The sequence below is a fragment of the Schistocerca americana genome, chromosome 10, assembly GCF_021461395.2.
Source record: "Schistocerca americana isolate TAMUIC-IGC-003095 chromosome 10, iqSchAmer2.1, whole genome shotgun sequence".
NCBI lineage: Eukaryota > Metazoa > Arthropoda > Insecta > Orthoptera > Acrididae > Schistocerca > Schistocerca americana.
Genome location: NC_060128.1, coordinates 169,752,530 through 169,779,382, shown reverse-complemented (window position 1 = coordinate 169,779,382; position 26,853 = coordinate 169,752,530). Strand labels below are relative to the sequence as shown.

At 44.2% G+C, this 26,853-nt stretch overlaps 1 protein-coding gene across 2 annotated transcripts in view; it reads right to left on the bottom strand.

Annotated features, from left to right (window-relative positions):
• Window positions 1-23,484, bottom strand: part of LOC124552506 — a 91,987-nt gene extending 68,503 nt beyond the window's left edge. Inside the window, exons 1-3 of one of the 2 annotated variants that reach the window (XM_047126792.1) lie at window positions 23,386-23,484; window positions 23,038-23,274; window positions 14,559-15,042 (exon numbers count right to left, since the gene is read on the bottom strand). In XM_047126792.1, coding sequence (XP_046982748.1) covers window positions 14,559-15,013 — 455 coding nt within the window. In that variant the 5' untranslated portion in view covers window positions 15,014-15,042; window positions 23,038-23,274; window positions 23,386-23,484. Of the gene's footprint in view, window positions 1-14,558; window positions 15,043-23,037; window positions 23,275-23,385 lie in introns of those variants that run through there. The other variant, XM_047126793.1, reaches the window with a different exon arrangement.
• Window positions 23,485-26,853: the final 3,369 nt, after the last annotated feature.

Here is a 26,853-nt window from a genome sequence, read left to right as displayed (position 1 = left end):
ACAAATGAGGGACCAGAAAAAAAGGCATATTTTTTGGGCAACAGTAGATGCATAGGGCAAAAACTTACAGTAGTATGCAACTTTACCTAGAAACATCTGCAGTTCCTTAATGGAGGCTGACCGCAGCAAAGCCGTAATTATATCAATATGGTGACTCAAAGGCTTGACCCCTGTTCGAGAAACCTCAAAACCTATGTACTCAATTGATGGCCGAAAAAATTGAGATTTGGCAAGATTGCACTTCAGAACCATAGACTACAAACAGAAAACAACAATCTGAGATTTCTAAGGTGGTCTTCAATGGAAAAACCTGAAACAACAATGTTGTTGAAGTAACTGATGCAGTTCGACACACAGGTTGTCAGCTGTTCTAAAAAATGCTAAAAAATTGCAGGTACACTAGCAGCACCAGAAGGCAAGCATTGATATTGGTATAGGCAGAAATATGTATTGACAATGAGAAGACGCCGGGTGGCCTCATCCATTGGGAGCTGGAGGCAAGCTTCTGGCAAATCGGTCTCGGAAAAGTAGTGGCCACCTGACAATTTTGTGAGCAACTCATTAGGGTGGGGCAAAGGGTGTGTATCTATCAAGGACTCAGCATTAATCATGACACAGAAGTAGCTGCAGAGACGAAGCTTATCCATCCGTTACTTAACAATGACCAGTGGTGTAACCAATTCACTGGAAGAACTAGGTCGAATTACATGAAGCGACATCACACGGTCCCTTCGCTCCCAGCTTCAGGCAGTGTTGGCTTCGGTCACACAGCTTGAGGCTGTTGCCAATGGGCATCACTGTGGGGGTCCGGATGGAGGTTTGTCGGGGACGGCCAGCTCGTCCCACGCATCCCCCGATCGGACTACGACTGTGGTTGCCCGGGATACTGCCCGCATTGAGGCTGATCCCTCACCTGTGGTAGAGTGGGAGGTCGTCTCAAGGTGTGGCAGGGGGCGAAAGACATTCCGGAGGGCTGAACGGAAGGCCTCTCCAGTTTGTCTGACGAACCGGTTTCAGGCTCTGTCTCAGGCTGATACTGATCTTCGGCCTGACATGGCTGCTTGTCCTGTTCCAGAGGTTGCCCCTCAGTCTGCAAGATCTGGGCGGTCGCAGAGGGTGGGCTTACTGGTAGTTGGGAGCTCCAACGTCAGGCGCGTAATGGGGCCCCTTAGGGAAATGGCAGCAAGAGAGGGGAAGAAAACCAATGTGCACTCCGTGTGCATACCGGGGGGAGTCATTCCAGATGTGGAAAGGGTCCTTCCGGATGCCATGAAGGGTACAGGGTGCACCCATCTGCAGGTGGTCGCTCATGTCGGCACCAATGATGTGTGTCGCTATGGATCGGAGGAAATCCTCTCTGGCTTCCAGCGGCTATCTGATTTGGTGAAGACTGCCAGTCTCGCTAGCGGGATGAAAGCAGAGCTCACCATCTGCGGCATTGTCGATAGGACTGACTGCGGACCTTTGGTACAGAGCCGAGTGGAGGGTCTGAATCAGAGGCTGAGACGGTTCTGCGACCGTGTGGGCTGCAGATTCCTCGACTTGCGCCATAGGGTGGTGGGGTTTCGGGTTTCGCTGGATAGGTCAGGAGTCCACTACACGCAACAAGCGGCTACAGGGGTAGCAGGGGTTGTGTGGCATGGGCTGGGCGGTTTTTTAGGTTAGATGGCCTTGGGCAAGTACAGAAAGGGTAACAGCCTCAACGGGTGCGGGGCAAAGTCAGGACATGCGGGGACCAAGCAGCAATCGGAATTGTAATTGTCAACTGTCGAAGCTGCGTTGGTAAAGTACCAGAACTTCAAGCGCTGATAGAAAGCACCGAAGCTGAAATTGTTATAGGTACAGAAAGCTGGCTTAAGGCAGAGATAAATTCTGCCGAAATTTTTACAAAGGTACAGACGGTGTTTAGAAAGGATAGATTGCATGCAACCGGTGGTGGAGTGTTCGTCGCTGTTAGTAGTAGTTTATCCTGTAGTGAAGTAGGAGTGGATAGTTCCTGTGAATTATTATGGGTGGAGGTCACACTCAACAACCGAGCTAGGTTAATAATTGGCTCCTTTTACCGACCTCCCGATTCAGCAGCATTAGTGGCAGAACAACTGAGAGAAAATTTGGAATACATTTCACATAAATTTTCTCAGCATGTTATAGTCTTAGGTGGAGATTTCAATTTACCAGATATAGACTGGGACACTCAGATGTTTAGGACAGGTGGTAGGGACAGAGCATCGAGTGACATTATACTGAGTGCACTATCCGAAAATTACCTCGAGCAATTAAACAGAGAACCGACTCGTGGAGATAACATCTTGGACCTACTGATAACAAACAGACCCGAACTTTTCGATTCTGTATGTACAGAACAGGGAATCAGTGATCATAAGGCCGTTGCAGCATCCCTGAATATGGAAGTTAATAGGAATATAAAAAAAGGGAGGAAGGTTTATCTGTTTAGCAAGAGTAATAGAAGGCAGATTTCAGACTACCTAACAGATCAAAACGAAAATTTCTGTTCCGACACTGACAATGTTGAGTGTTTATGGGAAAAGTTCAAGGCAATCGTAAAATGCGTTTTAGACAGGTACGTGCCGAGTAAAACTGTGAGGGACGGGAAAAACCCACCATGGTACAACAACAAAGTTAGGAAACTACTGCGAAAGCAAAGAGAGCTTCACTCCAAGTTTAAACGCAGCCAAAACCTCTCAGACAAACAGAAGCTAAACGATGTCAAAGTTAGCGTAAGGAGGGCTATGCGTGAAGCGTTCAGTGAATTCGAAAGTAAAATTCTATGTACCGACTTGACAGAAAATCCTAGGAAGTTCTGGTCTTACGTTAAATCAGTAAGTGGCTCGAAACAGCATATCCAGACACTCCGGGATGATGATGGCATTGAAACAGAGGATGACACGCGTAAAGCTGAAATACTAAACACCTTTTTCCAAAGCTGTTTCACAGAGGAAGACCGCACTGCAATTCCTTCTCTAAATCCTCGCACAAACGAAAAAATGGCTGACATCAAAATAAGTGTCCAAGGAATAGAAAAGCAACTGGAATCACTCAATAGAGGAAAGTCCACTGGACCTGACGGGATACCAATTAGATTCTACACAGAGTACGCGAAAGAACTTGCCCCCCTTCTAACAGCCATGTACCGCAAGTCTCTAGAGGAATGGAGGGTTCCAAATGATTGGAAAAGAGCACAGATAGTCCCAGTCTTCAAGAAGGGTCGTCGAGCAGATGCGCAAAACTATAGACCTGTATCTCTGACGTCGATCTGTTGTAGAATTTTAGAACATGTTTTTTGCTCGAGTATCATGTCGTTTTTGGAAACCCAGAATCTACTATGTAGGAATCAACATGGATTCCGGAAACAGCGATCGTGTGAGACCCAACTCGCTTTATTTGTTCATGAGACCCAGAAAATATTAGATACAGGCTCCCAGGTAGATGCTATTTTTCTTGACTTCCGGAAGGCGTTCGATACAGTTACGCACTGTCGCCTGATAAACAAAGTAAGAGCCTACGGAGTATCAGACCAGCTGTGTGGCTGGATTGAAGAGTTTTTAGCAAACAGAACACAGCATGTTGTTATCAATGGAGAGACGTCTACAGACGTTAAAGTAACCTCTGGCGTGCCAGAGGGGAGTGTTATGGGACCATTGCTTTTCACAATATATATAAATGACCTAGTAGATAGTGTTGGAAGTCCCATGCGGCTTTTCGCGGATGATGCTGTAGTATACAGAGAAGTTGCAGCATTAGAAAATTGTAGTGAAATGCAGCAAGATCTGCAGCGGATAGGCACTTGGTGCAGGGAGTGGCAACTGTCCCTTAACATAGACAAATGTAATGTATTGTGAATACATAGAAAGAAGGATCCTTTATTGTATGATTATATGATAGCGGAACAAACACTGGTAGCAGTTACTTCTGTAAAATATCTGGGAGTATGCGTGTGGAACGATTTGAAGTGGAATGATCATATAAAATTAATTGTTGGTAAGGCGGGTACCAGGTTGAGATTCATTGGGAGAGTGCTTAGAAAATGTAGTCCATCAACAAAGGAGGTGGCTTACAAAACTCTCGTTCAACCTATGCTTGAGTATTGCTCATCAGTGTGGGATCCGTACCAGATCGGTTTGACGGAGGAGATAGAGAAGATCCAAAGAAGAGCGGCACGTTTCGTCACAGGGTTATTTGGTAACCGTGATAGCATTACGGAGATGTTTAATAAACTCAAGTGGCAGACTCTGCAAGAGAGGCGCTCTGCATCGTGGTATAGATTGCTCGCCAGGTTTCGAGAGGGTGCGTTTCTGGATGAGGTATCGAATATATTGCTTCCCCCTACTTATACCTCCCGAGGAGATCACGAATGTAAAATTAGAGAGATTAGAGCGCGCACGGAGGCTTTCAGACAGTCGTTCTTCCCGCGAACCATACACGACTGGAACAGGAAAGGGAGGTAATGACAGTGGCACGTAAAATGCCCTCCGCCACACACCTTTGGGTGGCTTGCGGAGTATAAATGTAGAATGAAGATGTAGATGTAGGTCTACTTCAGCACTGACAGAGTCACACAACGCGACAGGCAACTGATGCGCCTGAAAAAAAACTGGGACGGACGAACTCTTATCGAAATGTAGGGCTGAAAACTGCTAGCACAACCAGGAAAAAACCGAGATGTGAACTCCGAGCTGTGGGACTCCGACTGCTGATACAGAACTCGATCCGGCACTAAATTTACCTCATTGGCAATGGAGAAACAGAAAGCATTAAATGCATCTAACCCTAAAAGATCTGAGGTACGTGGGATTATCCACAACGTAGGTGAAAGGGTGAACAACACATTTGCAAGAGGCAGGAGCGGAGAACTGACCTAGGACCAGAATCTGCTGTTTATTATAGCTAACCAACTTCAATGAAACCTGCGGGAGGGGAGGGGAGGGGAGACCAAGTCCATGTATGTTTATGCATTCACTAACGTCACTGCAGCTCTGTGTCTACTTGCATTTTCTGCAGTTTATTAAACACACGTAAGTCAATAAACTATGGGAAATCCAGGATGGAATGTAACAATACGAAAGAAGGAAAGTTGCTACTCACCATATAGAGGAAATGCTGAGCCGCGATAGGCACAATAAAAAGGTCACACAATCATAGCTTTCGGCCATTAAGGCCTTTGTCAGCAGTAGACACACACACACACACACACACACACACACACACACACACACACACTCTACATGTGCAAGTGCAACTTGCACACACATCTTCAGTCTGAGAGAGCTGAAACTACACTGGGCGGGGGTAAAGAGGAGGCTGGGGTGGGGATGGGGAGGGATAGTATGGTGGGAGTGGCGGACAGTGAAGTGTTGCAGTTTGGACAGAGGGTAGGAGAGAAGGTGCGGAGGGGGGAGGGGGTAAGTAGCGGAAAGGGGAGAAATAAAAACAAAAGAAATTAAAAGATTGGACGTGGCAGTGAAATGACGGCTGAGTAGTGCTGGAATGGGTACAGGGAGGGGGCTGGATGGGTGAGGACAGTGACTAACGAAGGTTGAGGCCAGGAAGGTTACGGGAACGTAGGATGTATTGCAGGGAAACTTTCCACCTGCGCAATTCAGAAAAGCTGGTGTTGGTGGGAAGGATCCATTTGGCACAGGCTGTGAAGCAGTCATTGAGATGAGGGGTATCATTATTTGGCACAGTGATCCCATTCCAGGAATCCAGCAGGATCTCCAACCATTACTCAGATCCTCTCACCAGAGTCCATTACTCTACTTACCTTTACCACTCCCTGCACTCCCACCTTCTACATGCTTCCTAAAGTCCATAAACCCAACCACCCAGGACACCCCATTGTGGCCGGTTACTGTGCCCCCACTGAGAGAATCTCTGCTCTCATAGACCAACACCTTCAACCTATTACCTGGAACCTATCCTCCTATATAAAAGATACCATCGAACACTACCTTTCCAGACGCCCTATGGATTCCAAACCAACAACCTCCTTCCTAATCTCTATGACCAACTTACCCCCTCCTCCCTCTGCACCTTCTCTCCTACCCTCCATCCAAACTGCAACCCTTGACTGTCCGCCACTCTCACCATACTATCCCTCCCCCTCCCCACCCCAGCCTCCTCCTTACCCCCACAGAGTCACCACTCCCATCATGCACTGGTGCTGCCGCTTGCAGTATAGTTTCAGCTCTCTCAGACTGCAGATGTGTGTGCAACTTGCAATTGTGTGTGTGTGTGTGTGTGTGTGTGTGTGTGTGTGTGTGTGTGTGTGTGTATCTACTGCTGACAAAGACCTTAATGGCCGAAAGCTATGATTGTGTGAATCTTTTTATTGTGTCTATCGCGGTGCAGCATCTCCGCTATATGGTGAGTAGCAACTTTCCTTCTCTCATATTGTTATAAGTCAATAAACGATTTGTTCAGGGAGAAAGTCATTGTAGAGATAATGATTATGTCCGTTAGTACTAGTGCGTCCACTACATTTGAAGCGGAGTTACACAGCATTGTAATGTGACCTTTCTTTCGACACTTGTTGCAAACATCCCAGTGTTTAGGGCATGCAGCACACTCATGTTGGACGAAGCAGTACAAGCAAGACAGATGGGGGCATGCAGCTGTAGTTGTGACATGGCCTGTTGCTGTGGCTGTAACCAACGCTGCCCTATGTGATGCTGAGTCAAAGGTTGTACTGCTGCAGCAGCTTTCCCGTAATCCTGAAAGCTCAGTGTGCCTAAGAGGCGTTGACTGAGCAACTTTCAATACCTCCCCCCATGCAACAATCTCATAGCCTGCAGCCCGTGACACTTCAAAGGACTGTGTAATATTGAGCACTTCTGTAAGTGTTGGATTCTAATACTTCAGTGTTTTTTCGGGGACTTCCCTATTGGGGCCAGATGAATAATAACATCACACATTAGCTATGTGATCAGCATAGGATTTGTAATGGGTACTAGTGACAAATTTACTACTACTCCTCAATCCGTCTAATTCTGCAGCCTAGGTGTTTCTTTTTTTTTTTTTATATATATATAGTGCGCAGAAAAACTAGGGTCATATGTGTCTATGTCAGAACCATAGAACACAAAGACAAAAAAAGGAGTGTGCCAGCATACCATAAGGCATAGAGGTTACAAGAGTATTGACAGAGGCCAACAACAAGACTCACTGGAAACACGCCGCCAACGCCCTCTCAGCTGCCAGTACTTAGGATCGCTGCCACAGACTGGATGGCCAATTTAGCCAGTTAGTTTGAGTGTGCTAAGTCAGTTAGTTTGAGTCTGTATGCCGTGAGAGTTCCAGTGCGTCGCCGAGATGGAGTCGCAGACTTAGCCTCTAATACAAAGACAGGCAGCACATAGCAACCCCATTGTGAACATAATGGATTTCTACTTCAACAGCATTGGGGCTACATGGACTTTACAGAAGAGGGCTTGTACCACAGCACACAGAAACTTAAGTTAAGTAGCTCTTTGTCTATGAATAAAGAACCCAGTTATTAATTGCACACATTTCGTGTTACAGAACCGGGACAACTGACCTCCTCTCCTTGCTTCCCATGGTACACCTCTACAGAGACAACGAGACGAGATACAAGCAGCTACAGAGAATACAACAAAAATAGCTACACATTAAGCCCAGTTGACGGAAGGGAATACAGCTAAAAACAGGAGCTTGAAGAAAGGTCCACAAAATATGCCATAGAGACAACAGAGGTCCTGAGCTAAAGATTAAATGTCCTTCACCATATTGCTATGATGGATACAAAGTAAAATGTGGTCGACAGACTGCACGTAATTCACTAAAATGGCTGATAACTCAGATGGCAAACATAAATGAGATCGCAAGTAGTAAAAAGGGCATTCCATCAGGAAATAGCAAACTGTCCAAGGTTGAGGGCAATGAGCAAAAGATGGTGGGGGATCATCACTTAACAAATGGCGACAGCTATAAAGACAGTGCCCAATACACAATCTAGCTAAAATGATCTCGGGGTGAGAGGACCAAGAAGAGGTCGTTGGAGCTGCTGGGAGAGGTTTAACTGTTTAATTCCACGGAGCTTGTTCCCATGAAGGAAGGACCAGTGGTGTTGCCGAAGTGACACCTCCTGCTGACAGACAGCAACACAGAGATCATCAGAGGATGGAAGAACTAGCAGGCCGAGGTACAAGGACTGCAGCCTTGGCAGCAGTGTAGGAAACCCAGTTACCTGTCAGACAGACGTGAACAGGGACCCACATAAACATCACAGTAGCTCCATCAAGAGTGAGTAAGTGACGCATTCTTGGTTCCGTTGCACTAAGGGATGGAGAGTGTACAGTGCACAGAGGGTCTGAAGGGCACTGAGAGAGTCAGAGCAGATGACAATTGAAAAGCCTATCTCCAGATTTACTGCATTGCCTAATACAGGGAAAAGAACTTTGCTGGAAATACTGAGCAGTGGTCCAGAAGACGATACTCAAAAATGTTGGTGCAATGAAGAAGGCACACCGAACGCCATTGTCAGTCCGAGAACCATCATCAGTGTACACAAATGTGCTATCGTGAAGTTCCATCCGAAGATCGAGAAACTTAAGGCGATAGAGCGAGGCTGGAGTAGCATCCTTAGGAACAAATGAAGACAAGGGAAACATCAGCTGCCACACCAAGCCAAGGTAGTAAAGAGTTCACACCCATTGGGAAAGTGGCAGGTAGCGTGAAGTTAAGCTGCCGGAGCAATGCCGAAGGAGAACTCCAGGAGTTAACAGAGAATGGGGCATGCCCTATACTGGTGATCAAAGGAATCATTGAAGGAGGAGGCATAGCACGGGTGGCCAGGCACGGCAGACAAACGGCAAGTGTATCTGCTAAGGAGAAAATCACAGCAGTGGTTCGATGGCTTCTGGATACACACACTCAGCCAGGCTAGTGTAAAAGGCATCAGTGGCTAAAAGGATGCCACGATGGTGGATTGTATTGAGACAGCATAAGAGGGGCGGACATAAAGACGCATAAACGAAACACACAGTCTAGTTTCGAACAGACAAGGGAACAGTACAAACAGAGGAGGGTGGTCCGATCCACTCCCCAGGAAGTGCTACTGAGGACATGTAGGACATTGAGGGTACAGCAGGTGGCCAGGTAAGACATGTGGGAGGACCAAGAAAGTTTCATCTCAAGCATGAGCCCCATGAATTTCGTAGTTTCAATGAATGGAAGAGCAGGCCTAAGATGTAAAAATGGTGGAACAAACCAAATGTGCCGGCAGAAATTCATACAAACGATTTTGTCAGAGGAAAAGCAAAAATCACTGTTGGTGCTCCATGACTGAAGACGACTGAGACAACACTGAAGAAATTGCTCAAGAAGACAAATCTGTGGAGAACTCAGTTAATTGTGATAGCACATAGGACAACGCTCAGGACAGGACCCTGAGGCACACCATTTCCCTCGATAAAGGTGTCCGTCAGGGCAGAACCCACACCTACCTTAAACACTCTGTCTTTTAAAAATTCCTGGAGGGATTGGGGCATCCAGCTACAGAAGCTCCACACATTGAGAGTACAGAAGATATCAGTCTCCAGCAGGTGCCACAGGCTTTTTCCAAATCGAAAAACATGGCCACAGATTGGTAGGTCCGCAGAAAAACATTCATGAAACGAGTTCACAAAGTGATGAGACAGTCAAATGCTGAGCGGCATAATCGAAATCCACATTGCAGAGTGATTAGTAAATTGTGAGATTTGGGCCGAGACACCATACCAGCTGGGCATGAACCATACGTTCCATCACCTTGCAAACACAGCAGGTGAGAGAAATGGGGCGATAACTAGAAGGAAGGTGTTGGTCTTACCTGGCTTGGGTAGGGGTATAACAGTGGCTTCACAATAGCGGCTGGGAAACAGGCCTTCAGCCCAGATGCGATTTTACTTATGAAAGAGAAAGAGCTTGGCCACAGGAGAGAGGTGCTACAATATCTGAATGTGAACGTCGTCTGGCCCTGGGATGGAGGACCGGAATGAAGTGAGAGCACGATTTAGCTCCCTCATAGTAAGGTGGGATTGTGGCACTCACAATTCTGGGAAGGGCATAGTGTCGCCTGAGCCTCCTCCACTTGTTTCCTATGGAGGAAGGCAGGATGATAGTGGGTGAAGCTCAAAATCTCCACAAAATAACAGCCCAAGGTGTTGGAGATAGCAATAGGGTCCACTATGACAGCATCCACTGCACCCGGCTAGAAATTGAATGATTGACCTTGGCCTCAGAGATCTGTTTGAAGTCGGCTCACACGACGGACGAGTGAGCAGAACTGTTAATAGAAGTAGTAAGCAAAATCCAGCTAGCTTCTCCACCATCCTGAAGAACGTGACGATACTGTGCACCCAACTGTTTATAACGAATGCAGTTTGCCATTGTAGGATGACAGTTAAAAACATGGAGAGCATGTCTCCGAGAGAAAATTGCGTCACAAACGCCTCAGTCCACCAATGGACCAGGACATGGCATGGTAAAGAGGAAGTGTGATGACCGGAATGTTCCGTGGTGGTAAGGATAACATTTGTAAGATATTCTACCTCGTCATCACAACTGGGGAAAAGTTGTTCATCAAAGGACACCAGAGAGGAGTAAACCCTGCAATCGACCTTAGAAAGCTGCCATTTGGTGTGACCATAGGTTGGGTAGGAGTCTGCAAACGAATAGCACACGGGAACTCGGCACTCGAGTGTGTGTCAGAGAGAACAGACCGCTTGAGACAGTGGGCAATCTGGGCAGTGCACAAGGAGAGGTCCACACAGGAATGGTTTGTGTGGAGTCTGAAAGGAATGTGCATGCTCCCATGTTAAGGCAGATGAGGTTAAGGTGATTGAGAAGGTCAACCAAAAGGGCACCTCTCTGACAGGTTCTGTGAGAGCCCCAAAGGGGACAGTATGCATTAAAGTTACTGAGCAGCAGAAAGGGGTGAGGGAGTTGTCCAATAACCTGCAGGAGGTCTGCCCTGGTGACACCAAATGATGGAGGGATGTAAACAGTACAAGGGGAAGATGTCAAGTGAGGAAAGAAAATGTAGGATGCAACAGCCTGAAGCTGGGTAGTCAGGTAGATGGTTTGATTATGAAGGTCATCCTGGATGAGCAGCTTGTCTCATCCCCATGAGATGGAATGCCATCCTCAGGAAGAAGGTCAAAGCGGACTAGAAAGAAATGCAAGAGCTCAAAGTGGTCGTGAGGACACAATTTTGGTTCCTGGAGGCAGACAACAAGTGGACGCTGTGATTCCACGAGTGGCCGTAAGTCCTCTTCATTGGATCCAAGCCATGAATGTTCCATTGGATGGGAGTCATGATGAGGAAAGGGGAGGAGAGAAAAAAATGAAGGGATGTCACCTCAGTGGTTGCCGAGTGCCAGCCTCCAAAGACGCACTACTACAGGGCACAGAGGCTGGAGGACCCTGCTCCATGAAACCTACAGAGGCGTTGGCATTCTCCCTCTGTCGGTCTGCAGAGTCCAGAGCAGAAAAACAGTTCGCGTTGCGCACTGGCGACACAGAGGTCAGCTGGGTGAGCATATGATGTGGTGACACCATAGAAGAGGACCTCCGAATCTGTGAAGGAGAAGACCATCTGCCTTTGTTCGATTTCCTGAAACCTTTCTGGTTGACAGAGGAAGACTCGGATGTTTGTTGGCTGGAGGGACGTAAGAAGTCTTGGTGTGAGAGTTCCTTCTGTCCCTTCTGGCCTGCCAGCTGTGTAGCAGGTGACTGCACCCTGGGAGGTGAAAGTTTGGTGACTTGTTGCACTGCTGGTGGAAGTGATGGGGATGCTACCATGACACTGGGCGATCAACCACAGTGCTGAATTTGAGATCTCATATCTGCCTGGCCATGTCCTTCATGGAGTGAGAAGTAGCAAGAACAGTACTTTAAGTGCCAGACAGTAGAATGAAGGGTTTCTGACTAGCCAACTTTTTCCTTCACCCAGATCTCCTGGACGGCCTGCTCACTGAGATACATGAGACAATTTCAGGAGGAGGATGCATGGTCGCCATTGCAATTGAACAGTGGGGAGAAGAAGGTGGGCAATCACCTTCTTGGGGGGTATCCCGGCCACAGGCTACACATTTGGCTGGACATTCAAGTGTGATTGTAACGCTGACATTGGTAGCAGCGGATCATGTTCGGAACGTATGGTCGGGCTGTGATAATTTCATAGCATGCTTTGATCTTTGGCGGAAGCACCACTCTATCAAAAGTGAGAAAAAGAGAGTGTGTGGGCATTACGGATGCATTTACCTTTCTGATCACCCAATTGACTGGAATGACACCCCGATCCGAGAGGTACGTTTGAATTTCTGCCTCAGTCACACTATTGAGCAGCCTAGTGTAAATAACGCCATGTGAAGGATTCAGCAGTTGATGAGCCTTGACGCGAACAGGATAGCCATGGAGGAATGAAGCTGAAGCAGTTGTTGTGCTTGAGTATCAGAAGTAGTTTCCAAAAGCAAAGTGCCATTGCATAAAGAAGAGCAGGATTTCACAGGGCCAACAACTGCATCAACACCTTTCTGAATAATAAATGGATTTGCCGTAGCAAGGCACTGACCATCTTCAGTACATGAAACCACAGCTGGGTGTGTCTTTGAATTGTGAGCTTCACTCCGTTTACATTTGTAGACGTTGACTGTGAAGATGATGATCGGCTCATCGTGAGAAAATCCCTCACGATTGCCAGCATCTCCGATGGTGCACTATTTTGAACTCGCCTTGGGTGATAGTGCACATCTCAGATCACACCTCTCTAATACCTGACAGAGGGACCAATCAGCAGTGTGGGAGGGTAGCAGCTAAGGCAATCGCCTCTCCCATGTCCTGGCCTGTACTAGGGGTACATGCAAACCCTACTTGTCAACCCGGGCTGGGAATTACGCATTACCCAGTCACCTGTTATGCATCAGACACTTGGGCCGGCCTTCAGGAGCACAAAGGAAGGAAGGAAGGAAGGAAGGAAGGAAGGAAGGAAGAAGAAGAAGAAGAAGAAGAAGAAAATGAGGAACCTCAAATGCTGAAGCAGAGGAAGGATAGGAGAAGGGGAACAAAGAAAGGAAAAAAACTAAAAACAGTGGAGAGACTGTTCTGATGTCGGCAACTGAAAACGCAGAAGACATTCCCAAACACATCCCAGACATGTTATCCAAGGGAGGGGAAAAAGAACTGCAAGAGGATAGACATACGAAAGGGAAAAGATGCTGCAAAGACTGGGGACCCATGGTTGCCAATCATGAACCTGCCGAAGAGTGGCAAGCCCCCCCTAGGAGCTGCAACATTAGCTTTGTAAGATTTGTTTGGGCATTTCTGACAATGGTAAAATTCTACATGTGTCGCAATGACATGCATTCATCACAGTAATAGGTTGAGAGAAGCTCGAACATTTCATCACATGCCAAGGCACAAGTTGGTCCAAGAACTGACATGTGTGGCGAAAGCAAGGAAAGAAAGAAATACAGGTTTGCATTGCCTATGCAAAAAAACCTGGAAATGTTGGCATAACAGTGTCTCTTAAGCATCCCAATCTTTAGCAATTCATTATATGCTGGGAAAGGAGAGTGTTAAACCAATCAGGAGAGTAACCTGGCATGAGCACACATATGCCACTTGATAGAGGGCCGTGGTGAGAACCTGCTGATCTTCCACAAAAGCTTGCTGCTGGGCAATGATACATTGGAGTGTATCTTCCATCGATATGTTGGTTGGGTGACTTTGCACTGACACTAATATGCAGAGGAAACTTAACCCTCACTTGTCACCAAGTTTGTTATGGCAAGAATGAACACTATTTATGGAACATAGTACTTTATAGAGCAACACGTACGAGATAGTGAAGTGCAGGTTGTTCACAGCACTGAACGCATTGACTGGGCAACAATAATTCAGGTTACAAAATACGCCAAGCACTCATTTTCAATCCCTGTTTCTTTGGCAGCTCACTAGAGAACACCAGGAGGCTTTTGTAAGCAGGCCTGTGAACTGCTCGGACAAGCAACCACTGAAATCGCCCATGTCAAAAGTGAAGATACATCACAGCTAATCCCTAGTCCTTCAGAATTTTCTAGAATTTCATCACGATAAAAAAAAAAAGAGGGCAAGAAAAAATGAATGTGTACATCCTCACATGCAGAAGTAAAGGAGAAAAACCTTAAAGAAGAAAAAAAATCACTATAGACCGTGGTTTAGAAGTGACACATGGGGATACTGGAAAGGATACAGTAGATTTTTGCATTACAGCATCTACACACCACATGCAACAATCGAATTTACCAAACACATCATCAATAAAAGAAATATACAGTGTGCAAAATACATTATATTCAAAATTTGGAATGCATTTTGAATACAAAATAGTACACTACAATGATCTAAACTAATCTGACATTACTTTCGGATCCCAAGTTTCCCACATTCATAATACAATATAAGAAATAAAGACAAGAAATAAAGACACCATCTTACAATATTTCTTTAATGTGGAATGACTGCGTAACTTATATTTTATGTAAGAGTAGATTTCTTACCCAATACGGTATTCCTTGTCAGCCCACAACTCCAAATCTTGAGATACATTTTTCCAGCGAGGGCACACTTTCTGCACCACATATACTAGTTCACTGAAAGACATGTGAGAGAAGATCTTTATCAGTACCTCATCAGGCAAGTCATCAATGCTCACACGCCAGGTGCCCATGTTGTCCACTGTGCTACCAGCCAAGTCAGAAAACGCAATTTCTGACTGCTGTGGGTGCAAACTAGCTGCACTCACACCTGACTCACAATGCACACTGTTGGCACTGCCTGCAGCAGAAGTGACTGTGGACTGAGGAGCTTCAGATGGTGCACTGCTCGAACACACGGCGATGTCTTCACCAGCCATATGGCACTCTCCACTGTGCACAGATTCTGCAGCCATTTCAATGACAAATCTGTCTTCAGACCTCTTTGTGTTGGAAGGTGCTGGGGAAGGGGTTGTCATATGGAATCGATCAGATATACTTCCAGGCACTGAAAGAAACACAGAAGAAAATTAATGTCCAAACCCGTATTATAAACATAGCAATTATATAACAACTGATGTAGACACTCGCACACACAATGTCATACCACTGTAACAAAAAGTGATGTCATTATAGCCTGTTGGAAACTGAAGAACAAGCAGTGCCAGTGGAGGTGAAAAAAGTGTCCTTTTCTGAAAGACAACTACAACTGTTGTACAGGACAATTAATAATGATTTTACCATTTAGTAGTGTAGTGTGGCTTGCAGTGATTTATGTATATTCTGTTTGTGTTCCTTTATTCCCTTAATTACACTGAGGTGACAAGTCATGGGCTACCTCTTAATATCATGTTGGACCTTCTTTTGCCATCTTAGTTCAGCAACTCATCAGAAGTCTCCTGCTAAAATACTGAGTCATACTGCCTCTACAGCTGTCCATAATTACGAAAGCGTTGCTGGCGCAGGATTTTGTGCACGAACTGACCTACATAAATGTTCAATAGGACTCGTGTCAGGGATGTGTGTGGCCAAATCATTCACACGAACTGTCCAGAACGTTCTTCAAACCAATCGTGAACAGTTGTGGCCTGGCCCATTGTCATCCATAAAAACTCCATCATTGTTTGGGAGCATGAAATTCATGAATGGCTGCAAATGGCCTCCATGTAGTCGAACATAACCATTTCTAATCCATGATCAGTCCATTCTATATAAATACAGTGCACACCATTATGGAACCACCACAAGCTTACACAGTGCCTTGTTGGCAACTTGGGCTCATGTCTGTGGGGTCTGCATCACACTAACCCTACTAACACCTCGTACCAATTGAAATTGGGACTCATCTAACCAGGCCACGGTTTTCCTGTCATGTAGGGTCCAGCTGATATGGTCACAAGCCGAGGAGGGCTGCTGCAGGTGATGTGCTGTTAGCAAAGGCACTTTTAAGGCGTGTGCTGCCATTCCCAATTGACAACCAATTTCACCACGTACATTCATCGTACGTCCCGTACCGAGTTCTGTGGTTATTTCACACATTGCTGCTTGTCTGTTAGCATTGACAGCTCTAAGCTAACACCACTGCTCTCGGTTGTTAAGTGAAAGCCGTCGGCCACTGCGTTGTCCGAGGTGAGGGGTATTGCCTGAAATTTGGCACTCTTGGAACATGCTTGACACTGGTGACTCTCAGAACATTTAATTCCCTAATGATTTCCAAACTGGAATGTCCTGTGCATCTAGCTTCAACCTCCATTCTGCATTCAAATCCGTTAATTCCCATTGTGTGGCCATAATCGCACTGGAAACATTTTCACATGAATCACCTGAGTACAAAAGACAGCTCTGTCAATGCACTGCCCTTTTATATCTTGTGCCATCTGTGAAAGTGCATATTGCTGTCCCATGAATTTTGTCACCTTAGTGTGTATGAGTTACTAATTTCCATATATATATATATGCAAATCAAAATTACTTTGCTATTGACAGATTGCAGTGGTGGTCAGAGAAGGGATGGTGTTGCTGACATGGATAGTGTCAACTAGCAGAAAAATGCCTCTGCTTAAAAGACTGACATTCTTCAGCACCTTTAAAAATGTTCCCAAAAATTTTGGCATGCAAACATATTCACACTATATTCAACGTGTTTCTTATCTCTCACTCCCATAAGCTTCTCTAACAGTTACTTGCTCACATCCTCCAGTCCATCACTACATCACTCATACCCATCCACTCCCCATTTGTCTATTCTCACGCTGAACGCATTCTGTGTCTCTCTGTCACAGTCTCCTCTCACTGCCAATGTCACTGTCTCCCTCTTGCTCTTTCTTACTGCTAATATCTCATTCCTTCCTTCCCACTGTTGCTGCCTCTTCTCACTGTCACTATTTCTCTCTTCCTCACTGTCATTGTAATAGACAGTCTCATTAGCACTGGCTCTTACCCACTTCCACTTTTCCCTCCTCCATTCCTCTCCCAGTGGCATTGCCTCCTCCACTTTTTTCCTGGCACTGTTCTGTCACTGTCTACTATGTTAAACTGCCACTGTCTCCCCTCTTTCTCTCATGCTGCCATCATATCCTTCTTTTTCTTTTCCACTGAAACTGTCTTCTCTCTCAGTATAAAAATGTTTGAACTGTCCTCACACCTCTTTGACATTCTTTTAAGGTGGTGAGGAAGGTACAATGAGGCAGCTGATACCTCAATTTTCGATCAGAGTCTTTTAAACAGGAGCACAGCAACTATTTTTGTGCCCCTGATAGGAATTTTGATACTTTACTTGTGTGAAATTGAAATGCATAAAAACTAACTTTATACTTCAGACCAGATTTTACATGCACAAAAATTTTGCATGTGCTTCAGTGCTACAACATGGGGTCCCAGAATCCTTCCAATGATAACAGATACATTTTACAGCATGGGACATTTCACGGTATTTTTTTCCATTACACATGTGACGTCTAAAAGTTAAAGTTACCATTGCTCCTGCAATTTAACGGTTATCACATACTTTTTTCGTTATAAATTATTATAGCAGTTAATACAGTCAGGATAACAAATAACAACAAGTGAAAACTTTTAATTTTGCCAAGTAAAATATATTAGTTTACATCTGTTACATCCGTAACAAAAGGCATGGAAGAAAAGTTTTCCTAATTTGAGAAAATCCCCTGAAGTTTTGTTACCAGTGTGAAATATAATATTTCATTATGATTGCATGGTAATGAGACTTTATATTTCTATTACCTGTTACACATTATTATGGGTAATAGTGCATGTTAGGCAAGTGACTGTCAGGAACACTATGTGATCAAAAGTATCCGGACACCTGCAAAAACATATGTTTTTCATATTGAGTGCATTGTGCTTCCGCCTACTGCCAAGTGCTCCATATCAGTGACCTCAGTAGTCATTAGACATCATGAGAGAGCAGAATGGGGTGCTCCGCATAACTCAACGGACTTCAAACGTGATAAGGTGAATGGGTGTCACTTAAGTCGTATGTCTATATGCGAGATTTCCACACTCGCAAACATAACTAGGTCCACTGTTTCCAATGTGATAGTGAAGTGGAAACGCGAAGGGACACGTAGAGCACAAAAGCATACAGGCCGACCTCGTCTGTTAACTGACAGAGACCACCAACAGTTGAAGAGGTTCATAATGTGTAATAGGCAGACATCTATCCAGACCATCACACAGGAATTCCAAACTGCATCAGGATCCACTGCAAGTACTATGACAGTTAGAAGGGAGGTGAGAAAACTTGGATTTCATGGTCGAGCAGCTGCTCATAAGCCACACATCATGGTGTGTGTAGTGCCAACAGTAAAATTTGGAGGTGGTGGTGGTGTTATGGTGCGGTCGTGTTTTTAATGAAGGAGACTTGCACCCATTGTTGTTTTGCATGGCACTATCACAGCACAGGCCTACATTGATGTTTTAAGCACCTTCTTGCTTGCCACTGTTGAAGAGCAATTTGGGGATGGCGATTTCATCTTTCAACACAATCATGCACCTGTTCATAATGCACGCCATATGGCAGATTGGTTAATGACAATAACATCCCTGTAATGGACTGGCCTGCACAGAGTCCTGACCTGAATCCTATAGAACACCTTTGGGAACACCGACTTAGTGCCAGGCCTCACCGACTGACATTGATACTGCTCCTCAGTGCAGCACTCCATGAAGAATGGGTTGCCATTCCCCAAGAAACCTTCCAGCACATGACTGAGCGTATGCCTGCGTGAGTGGAAGCTGCCATCAAGGCTAAGGGTGGGCCAACACCATATCGAATTCCAGCATTATCAATGGAGGGCGTCACGAAATTGTAAGTCATTTTCAGCCAGGTGTCTGGATACTTTTGATCGCATAGTGTATGTGCAATCAAACAGTGGAAAATTCAGGATGGAATGTAACAATAGCGACTCAGCATCTCCGCCATATGGTGAGTAGCAGTATTGTTAGTGTGTGTGACACTTTGTCCATAAGAAATTTAATAGCCAAAGAGCTTAAAAATAGTTTAAATATACCCTCAAAACAGTATAAAAAACAGTAAACGCTTATTTATTCTATGAATTTATTAAGAAACTCTTTGACAATACCTACACTTCATGAAAAGACATTGGACGAAGGCTCTAATTACTCTGTAAGATTACCTTCATAAAAAGACACAACAGCATACTTAAGGCTACAGTTATAAACAGACATTAAATATCAAACAAGGCAACAGTATACTTAAACCAACTACTACACACATATTATACCCAAAAACCCCAAGAACAAAAATCAGTTCATTTCTCCTGCCAAGTGTTGGGTCACGTAAAACCGACACTTATGTCAATATCATCAGATAGAACATATTCATCCTGGTCATTTGGTCACACAAAGGTGGCTTCGTTAGTTTTTACAAAATTAGTCTCATCAGTTTCATCATCTACATTTGACATAATGGAGATATCATGTATGCCTATATTAGATTGAGAATTTATAACTGCTTGTATCTTGGATATAGAAAGTCTCAGTCACCATATAGTGGAGATGCTGAGTCACTCTCTTTTTGTTGTGCCTATCTGCGACTCAGCATCTCCACTATATGGTGAGTAGCAACTTTCATTTTCATAATATTGTTACATTCCATCCTCAATTTTCCAATGTTTGAAAGTCTCAATCACATCACAGATATTTACAATGTCATCATCATTCTCCTTGCACGATTTTTCACCAACGACTATGTCTCTTTTTGTTGGTGACAGTGTGCAGTAAGTTTGGTGTAGTACCAATGCTTTTATACTGCACGACTTCAAGAGTGCTTTCTTTGCTCTGCAAACTGCTTTTCCCAACAGTTGAGCAGAAATTTTATGAAAATATGTGTCTTGTTGCTGGTTTTTAAGTTTTTCTCACTTTCAGTGACAACATTTCCTTTCTGCAGCACTTTTGCATTGCTCTTTCTTTTCTGCAGGAGTTGCATTACTCTTCTTCTTTTTGTGATACTCTCTGCATCTCTCTTACTGCTCCACTTTAAAATGTTTTTCTTCGTCACCTGTTAACTTTTTCCTCCAGTTTTGCCAGTGTACTTTCCCAGGTATTTGAGGTATGGCTTCTAGATTTGGTCAATGTTATGGAATAAGAACAGGCTTGTCACATGCCTAACAAAATGAAATTTACAGAATGCTACACCTCATTGAACATAATTAGATGTGAACTGATTGTATAAGTAGACTCACTTGATGAATAAAAGTTCTCAGTCCAGAAGGCACTGTTTCACAGCTTCAGCACAGAAAAATTAGCTTAGATTGTTTGACATGTGACTAGGTTCACACGTCAAAACAGATTGCTGGCAGCCATGTTGAATAATTTGGGCAATATTGCCATATAAGGTTCACGAATACTAGGTCCAACTACCAATGGTATCAATTTTCGAAAACACTCTTTTCTTGCACTGAGGAGAAAAAAAAAAAAAAAAAAAAAAAAAAAAATTAATATCACACGCCTACCAGGAATTTTAGTTTTCATCTTCACTGTTACACCAGCCTTGGTACATGAATTTCTGATGATTAATTTTGTTATATTTGGAAAATATTGCTTTTCATTTCATATGCTACTTTCATTAGTTTCTTTAAACTTGAAATACACATACCTTGTCCAAAATACTGTGAAATGCTCTGAATATTTCTCTGTGCTACATCACTTTATAAACCACATTTCACCCACACACCAGATTTTAAATGTGTCTTATGTGTATAGGTAGCTTAATTTTGAACCTCTGTGTTTCGGAAATGGATAAAGATATCAACAAAGCTTTCAAGGCTGAAGATCATGATCTTAGGAACAGATCATAAAAATTACACCCACTTGCTATGCATAGCCATGTTGGAATATGTGGCTCGGTTTTATTTGCGTGGGGGTGGGGGGGGGGGGGGGGGGTGGGGGGGGGTGGGGGGAATTCAAAGGAACCGCTCTTGAACTAATGGCGCTTGCATAAGCCCCTTAACGCACATTGTACACCACATCAAACACAAAAAGAACCAACTGATTTGCTCCATTTACCTAAGTAGCAGGAAGTGTGTAACAGTCATACTTTGAACCTGTACTAGAGGATAGTGACACTAAGGTGATCCTTCTGTTGCATATACAGATGGTCCCTAGCCCAAGGGCTATTCAAACCACTTATCCCTACCTTTCTGTTACCAATAGAACATGAAGTATGAGCCCCAGAAGTATCCTCTTTTTTATGCAGGGCATTTGGAGCATATTTCAATGCATTTAGTCAAAAGTAACACTCCTCAACAATGTCTGCGCACTGTGTCATTACTGATTCAAAAGGCAAGCTGCAGAAGGACTAGTCTAATCTCGTGTAACAGCCTCTGGGTGCTCCTAGTGGCATTATGGGATAGAGAGTGGGGATTCGCCTGCTTGCTCTCCACTTTACCAACAGACTATGCATGGCCAAGATAAAAGTGTAAAGAGATAACAACGGTTGAAGTTACCGAGAACATTAAATCTTAGAAAAATAAAATCTAACAAATTAATTGGACCTCCATAGGAATAGCAGTTGGTTTTGGGCCAGGAAATCTTATCTTATTAAAGTCTTCAAATGCTAAAAACTTGAAAATATCAGACACAGTGGAAAAACAGATCTTTTGATCAGAGATGCAGATGTAACTATGGAATGCACAATGTATACAAAAAATTGTCTTGGCACAGTCATAGACTTCACTAACTAAAGTCTGACCCTCCAACCTAACTTGGACCTCTGGTACACTGCAGTTCAGTTTGTCACTGCAACTTCATCCAAATGATTGTTCCTCCCTATATATCAGCACCACCAATAGATCTACTTAGGTCTACTGAAATGATGTAAGCTGCCATGCACATGAAGTGAACAACATAAGGTATGCAGGACTTCTGTGAAGTTTTGAATGTAAGGGAACTGATACTGGTAGAAGTAAAGCTGTGAGATCAGGCTATGAGTCTCTCGGACAACCCAGTCAGTTAAGTGCTTGCCCACAAAATGCAGTGGTTCAAATCACAGCCAGGCACATTCCAACCTAATATAGGCCTCAGGCTGCAGTACAGTTCAGTGTCACTACAACCAAGATTTTAAGGGGGGCAGATGCATAACGAGCTATCCAGTAGCTACTAAGAAAACTTCCAAGTGCTATGACACATATCAGAGCAAGAAACTTGTGCAGGTAACAAAGTTATTTTGTGTTTAAATTTGTTTGAATCTTTCTTAAGGGCAATTACAGTTGATAAAATTCTCCTGCTGAGAGGATACCATGATACTTAATAAATACACCAAGTACCCAGATTATTTTATTTTTTTAAGCTTCTTTGCCACGTGACAAACACACATCGAAACAAAGCTGCATGTCTCTTTTAGAAGCAATTTACTAACCAAAATTATGGAAAATTTACTGATACCAATTTTCGTATTGCAGGTATGGGTTAAAAGCAGCTGTGATTTACTTAGTTTTGCCACTGAAGAAGGATTTCAAATTTGGCAAGCAGGAAAAGCATTTCACTATGTAAGCTTACACTATCTATTACACTCTCACTATAGACAAGGGGATTATATGCTACTGTAATTCCGTAAACAGTGCCCTCTCAGGCACGTCAGAAACTAACGTACGAGGAGCCACAATGTTGAATTAACAGTAACCTGTAGCTGCGGTGATGTGAAACAAGGGTTACTATCAATAACACAAAATGTAACCGAAATTCCGGGACGAAACTGTAAACAAATCACATCCGATGACATTCTGGCGAAGTTACAGGCGGTGACATTCAAATTATGATTTCTTTGCAAAATTACTCTTTCACATAGAAACTCATTTGCAATGAGAACAGCTGTCTTGTTGCTTCCACTACACCCACGACAGGGCTATTGTCTTAAGAGCCATACGTACAAAATAAAATCAGAAATAGAAAGTAAACCATACTGATCGAAGAGAAGTGTTACACATGCAATGATGAAAATGTGTAATCATAATACTAGTACCTTACATCCTGTTATGCTCGTGTCACCGCTATTGTTAAACAATCAACAGATCGAAGAGAGGCATTTTCTTATATTCTTCCGGTGAGCCCGCTATTCTTGGATGTGCAACTTGCCGCATAGTGACATAATTCCCTCCGACACCTCTTCTACGAACTCGACTGATCAAACCACATTTTTCTTGTAGTTCTAAGAGGAAAGCTCAAGAACGTAACCATACACCATTCCCACCACGTTCATCTAGCAAGGAATAGATTGTATTTTAACACAGCGAAATAAGCACTCATTGTAACAACAGGGCGACTGATATCAATTTATGAGCAGCAAATATGCATATCGATAATTACGTACCTTTGCCAGACACTCCCACATGACATGTCGAAGAATTTAAATCGCGTAATTTACCCAGACATCGCACAGTGACAAAACAATTGAGTACTGATAATAGAACAGCCAACATAAAGCAACACAAAAGTACTGTAACATTTGTTAATTATGCAAATTTTACTTGAAATCTCGTATTTAAATACCGAGTAAATGGGCTAATATGTGTATAGTTGACATGTATTGCAGAACGTCTGCAAGAAGAACGTAATGCAACGTGTTGTTTCAATTTTGGCTGTTGTTTATTTGGCGACTTTGTACATGTCGCGACAGGAGATGGTTTTGGGGGCGTTCAAAAGAATTTGCACGTGCATCTAGTTTCAATTTCTGGATTTGTGTAACTAATACACATTACTCAAGCAAAATTGGATAACAAAAATGTTTTGTATTTATTACGTTCGAAGTATGATGATAACGGTTCTCCCAGTCGGAGTTAATTTCTTCCTCAACCTTGTATTATTAGAAAAGTTGATTAAGACGTAATTGCATTATAAGTCAGAACAAACATCAAAAGAAAAATTGCTGCAGAAAACCAGTAGTACAATATGAAGATTGCATTTATGGTAGCGTCACTGTTTTGTTGTTGCCATTAAAAATGTTAGAGTGTGATTTTATAATAAATATGCAGCGCTGTTTCTTTGATGGAGCAACATGCTAATATCTTTCCATCACAATTTCTCCAACATCTCTTTGATATTAACGTTGTAGCGACATGGGGCGTGAGCCGAAAGGGATGTCAGATAATCAGCTGATCGGAAGGCGCATGTCAATAGGGTTCGCGCTATGACCGCCAGGAGCGCTGTGAGACGCCTTCTCTGTGTTGCAGCGCGCGCTCAATGAATTTAATAATTTCCTTTGACTTTTTTTAGCATCCGTGTTACTGTTACCCTCACTTAGTTAGCAAATTCCGGTAATACTGGTTGCACTGGAAATGTTTCATAATGTTTCTCCTGCTGTTACGTGAGCATAAAATAAACTTCTCGTCTGAATAGTGTTGAACAGAATTGTCGCGCGTATCTTATTCTCGCTGCCGACAAGAACACGATAACGATATCGCTAGCATAACACACACAACTTGCGACAGTGGTGACCCCGACGTGATCGCAGCTAGAGGGGCAATAAATCAGCAGCACAAAAGGCTAGCACCGAACTTCACGAATCAGAAACTGGTGCGGGGACGGACCTACCAACCATATCAAGAGCGGTCGTGCTCCTACCGCCGTTTTGGTCCCACAACCCAGCATTATAGTTTGCACAGGTGGAAGCGAGTTTCCTCTACGCTAGAGTGACCGCCGACTCCACTAAGTTCGCACTGTTGGGCAGTTAGCTGGACCACCGCTTCGCAGTTGAGGTTCACGATTTTATACCTTCACCCCCGAACACGGAATCATAGGGGAAATTAAAGACTGAATTAATACGAAGTGTGCCTGCTTGACAGGCAGGTTCTCACACAAGAGGATGTCTGTGACAGAAAACCATCACAGTAATTTCTTTCATTTCAGAAGCAAGGTTGATGCACGCACGGTGCACACGTTGTGGAGCAGCCGTCTGCCGGAACAGGCGAAGGCCATTATAGCATCACAAACGGACATGTCACTTGGTGCTGTTGTGGACCTGGCGGATCGAATTCGAGATGCCATCGTACCGACCTCCTGCCCCGAAATTACGACGGGCGTGAAAATACCACGTCGGTGATAACGCGAGCGGATTACGACAGTCTCGCGAGCAAGGTCGACGCGCTGAGTAAGCAGATGGGTAACTACTTTCCGACAGGTACAATAGAGGACGATTCTGCAGAGGTTCTAGAAGTCGTTCCTCGGCGACCTCGGCCGTGGCTGAAGATTCAACCCGGGCAGACATGTGTTGGTACCACAGGAAATTCTGAGATCAGGCGCACAAGTGTACTTCGTCGTGTACCTTTCTCAGTTGTAAGCGACAGGCAGAAGTAATCGTTCCGGACTGCCGGTCGCCGTCCTTGCGTCTCTTTATGACAGATCACAAGACAGGGCGCATGCTTTTGGTTGACACGGGTTCCAACTTAAGTATTTTGCCACGGATCCAGTTACACAAGTATCGGCCAGACACCTTGTTTTGCCTCTCCGCGGCTAATAATTCAACCATCCCAACGTATGGAATGCAGCATACCGAGTTGGACCTGGGATTATGTCGCGCCTTGAAGTCGAATTTCACCGTGGCGGACGTAATCGAGACTATAATCGGAGCCGATTTCTTAGCGCATTATCAACTGCTGCCGGCCGTCGCCAACGTCCGCCTAATACACGTCAGGCGACCACCTGCCTATGGATTCCGACATAGCGTGGTAGTATACAACGCCAAATTGATCCAGTCGAAGAGCGACGAGTATACAGTACTTCTACAATAATTCCCGGCTATCACGAGGCATCCTGTGGCCCCATAAAAGGTATGTCAAAACACTGTACATTATATCAATACTACCACAGGCAGGACAGCTTCTTGTTGCGTCCCTTCGTCCGATTTTAGCAGGGTGATTTGTCGGCGCATCTTATCTCTGTGGCATGCCGATTGGGCTGCACTTACCGACAACAAGCTTCGGGCCTTAAAACCTCTTCCCGTGGCTTGGACGTCCTCCTCACGCCCTTCTCGGCGGGAGGAGGTCGTTTTAGCCCGGTTAAGAATTGGACACTGCCGGTTCAGCCATCGCCATCTGCTGACGGCTGCGCCGGCGCCGTTCTGCCCATGTGGGCACTTGCTGACGGTTCGACACATTTTAATGTCCTGTCCAGATCTTAACACACTGCGCCTCGATCTTAACCTGCCAGATACTTTCGATGCCATTTTAGCGGATGACCCACGAGCAGCTGCTCGTGTTCTTCGTTTTATCAATTTGACAAACCTCGCTAAAGACATTTGATGATGATGTTTTTTAATCCTATGCCTGTCAGTCTGTCTTTTATCGTGTTTTCCCATTTAGTTGTTGTGGTCAACTTGTGCCTCGCGGTGCATTCTTAGAGTAGTCAGGGCGCTAATGACCATTGAAGTTGTGCGCCCTAAAACCACAAAAAAAAAAAAAAAAAAAAAAAAAAAAAAAAAAAAAAAAAAAAAAAAACAGGCCCTCCGATTTCGTGTAGACCCAGGCGTCTTACTCCTTATCGATACGCTGTTGCCGAGGAGGAATTTAATACAATGTTGAAGGAAGGTCTCATTCACGAGTCTGGTGGGCTTTGGTAGTCACCCCTCCAATTAGTGACAAAAAAGAACGGTGCCTGGCGTCCTTGTAAGTATTACCGAGTATAGCATCCCCGGTGAAATAATAAGAAAAGACTTAAAAAAAACAGTATTTATAAAGAAGAGACATTTAAAAATTGAATAATATACATTTATCTCATGTATCCGTATTATAATAATTTCTCTGTGTAAGTTTCGAGGGCAAAGAAATATAACAAAATGATCTAA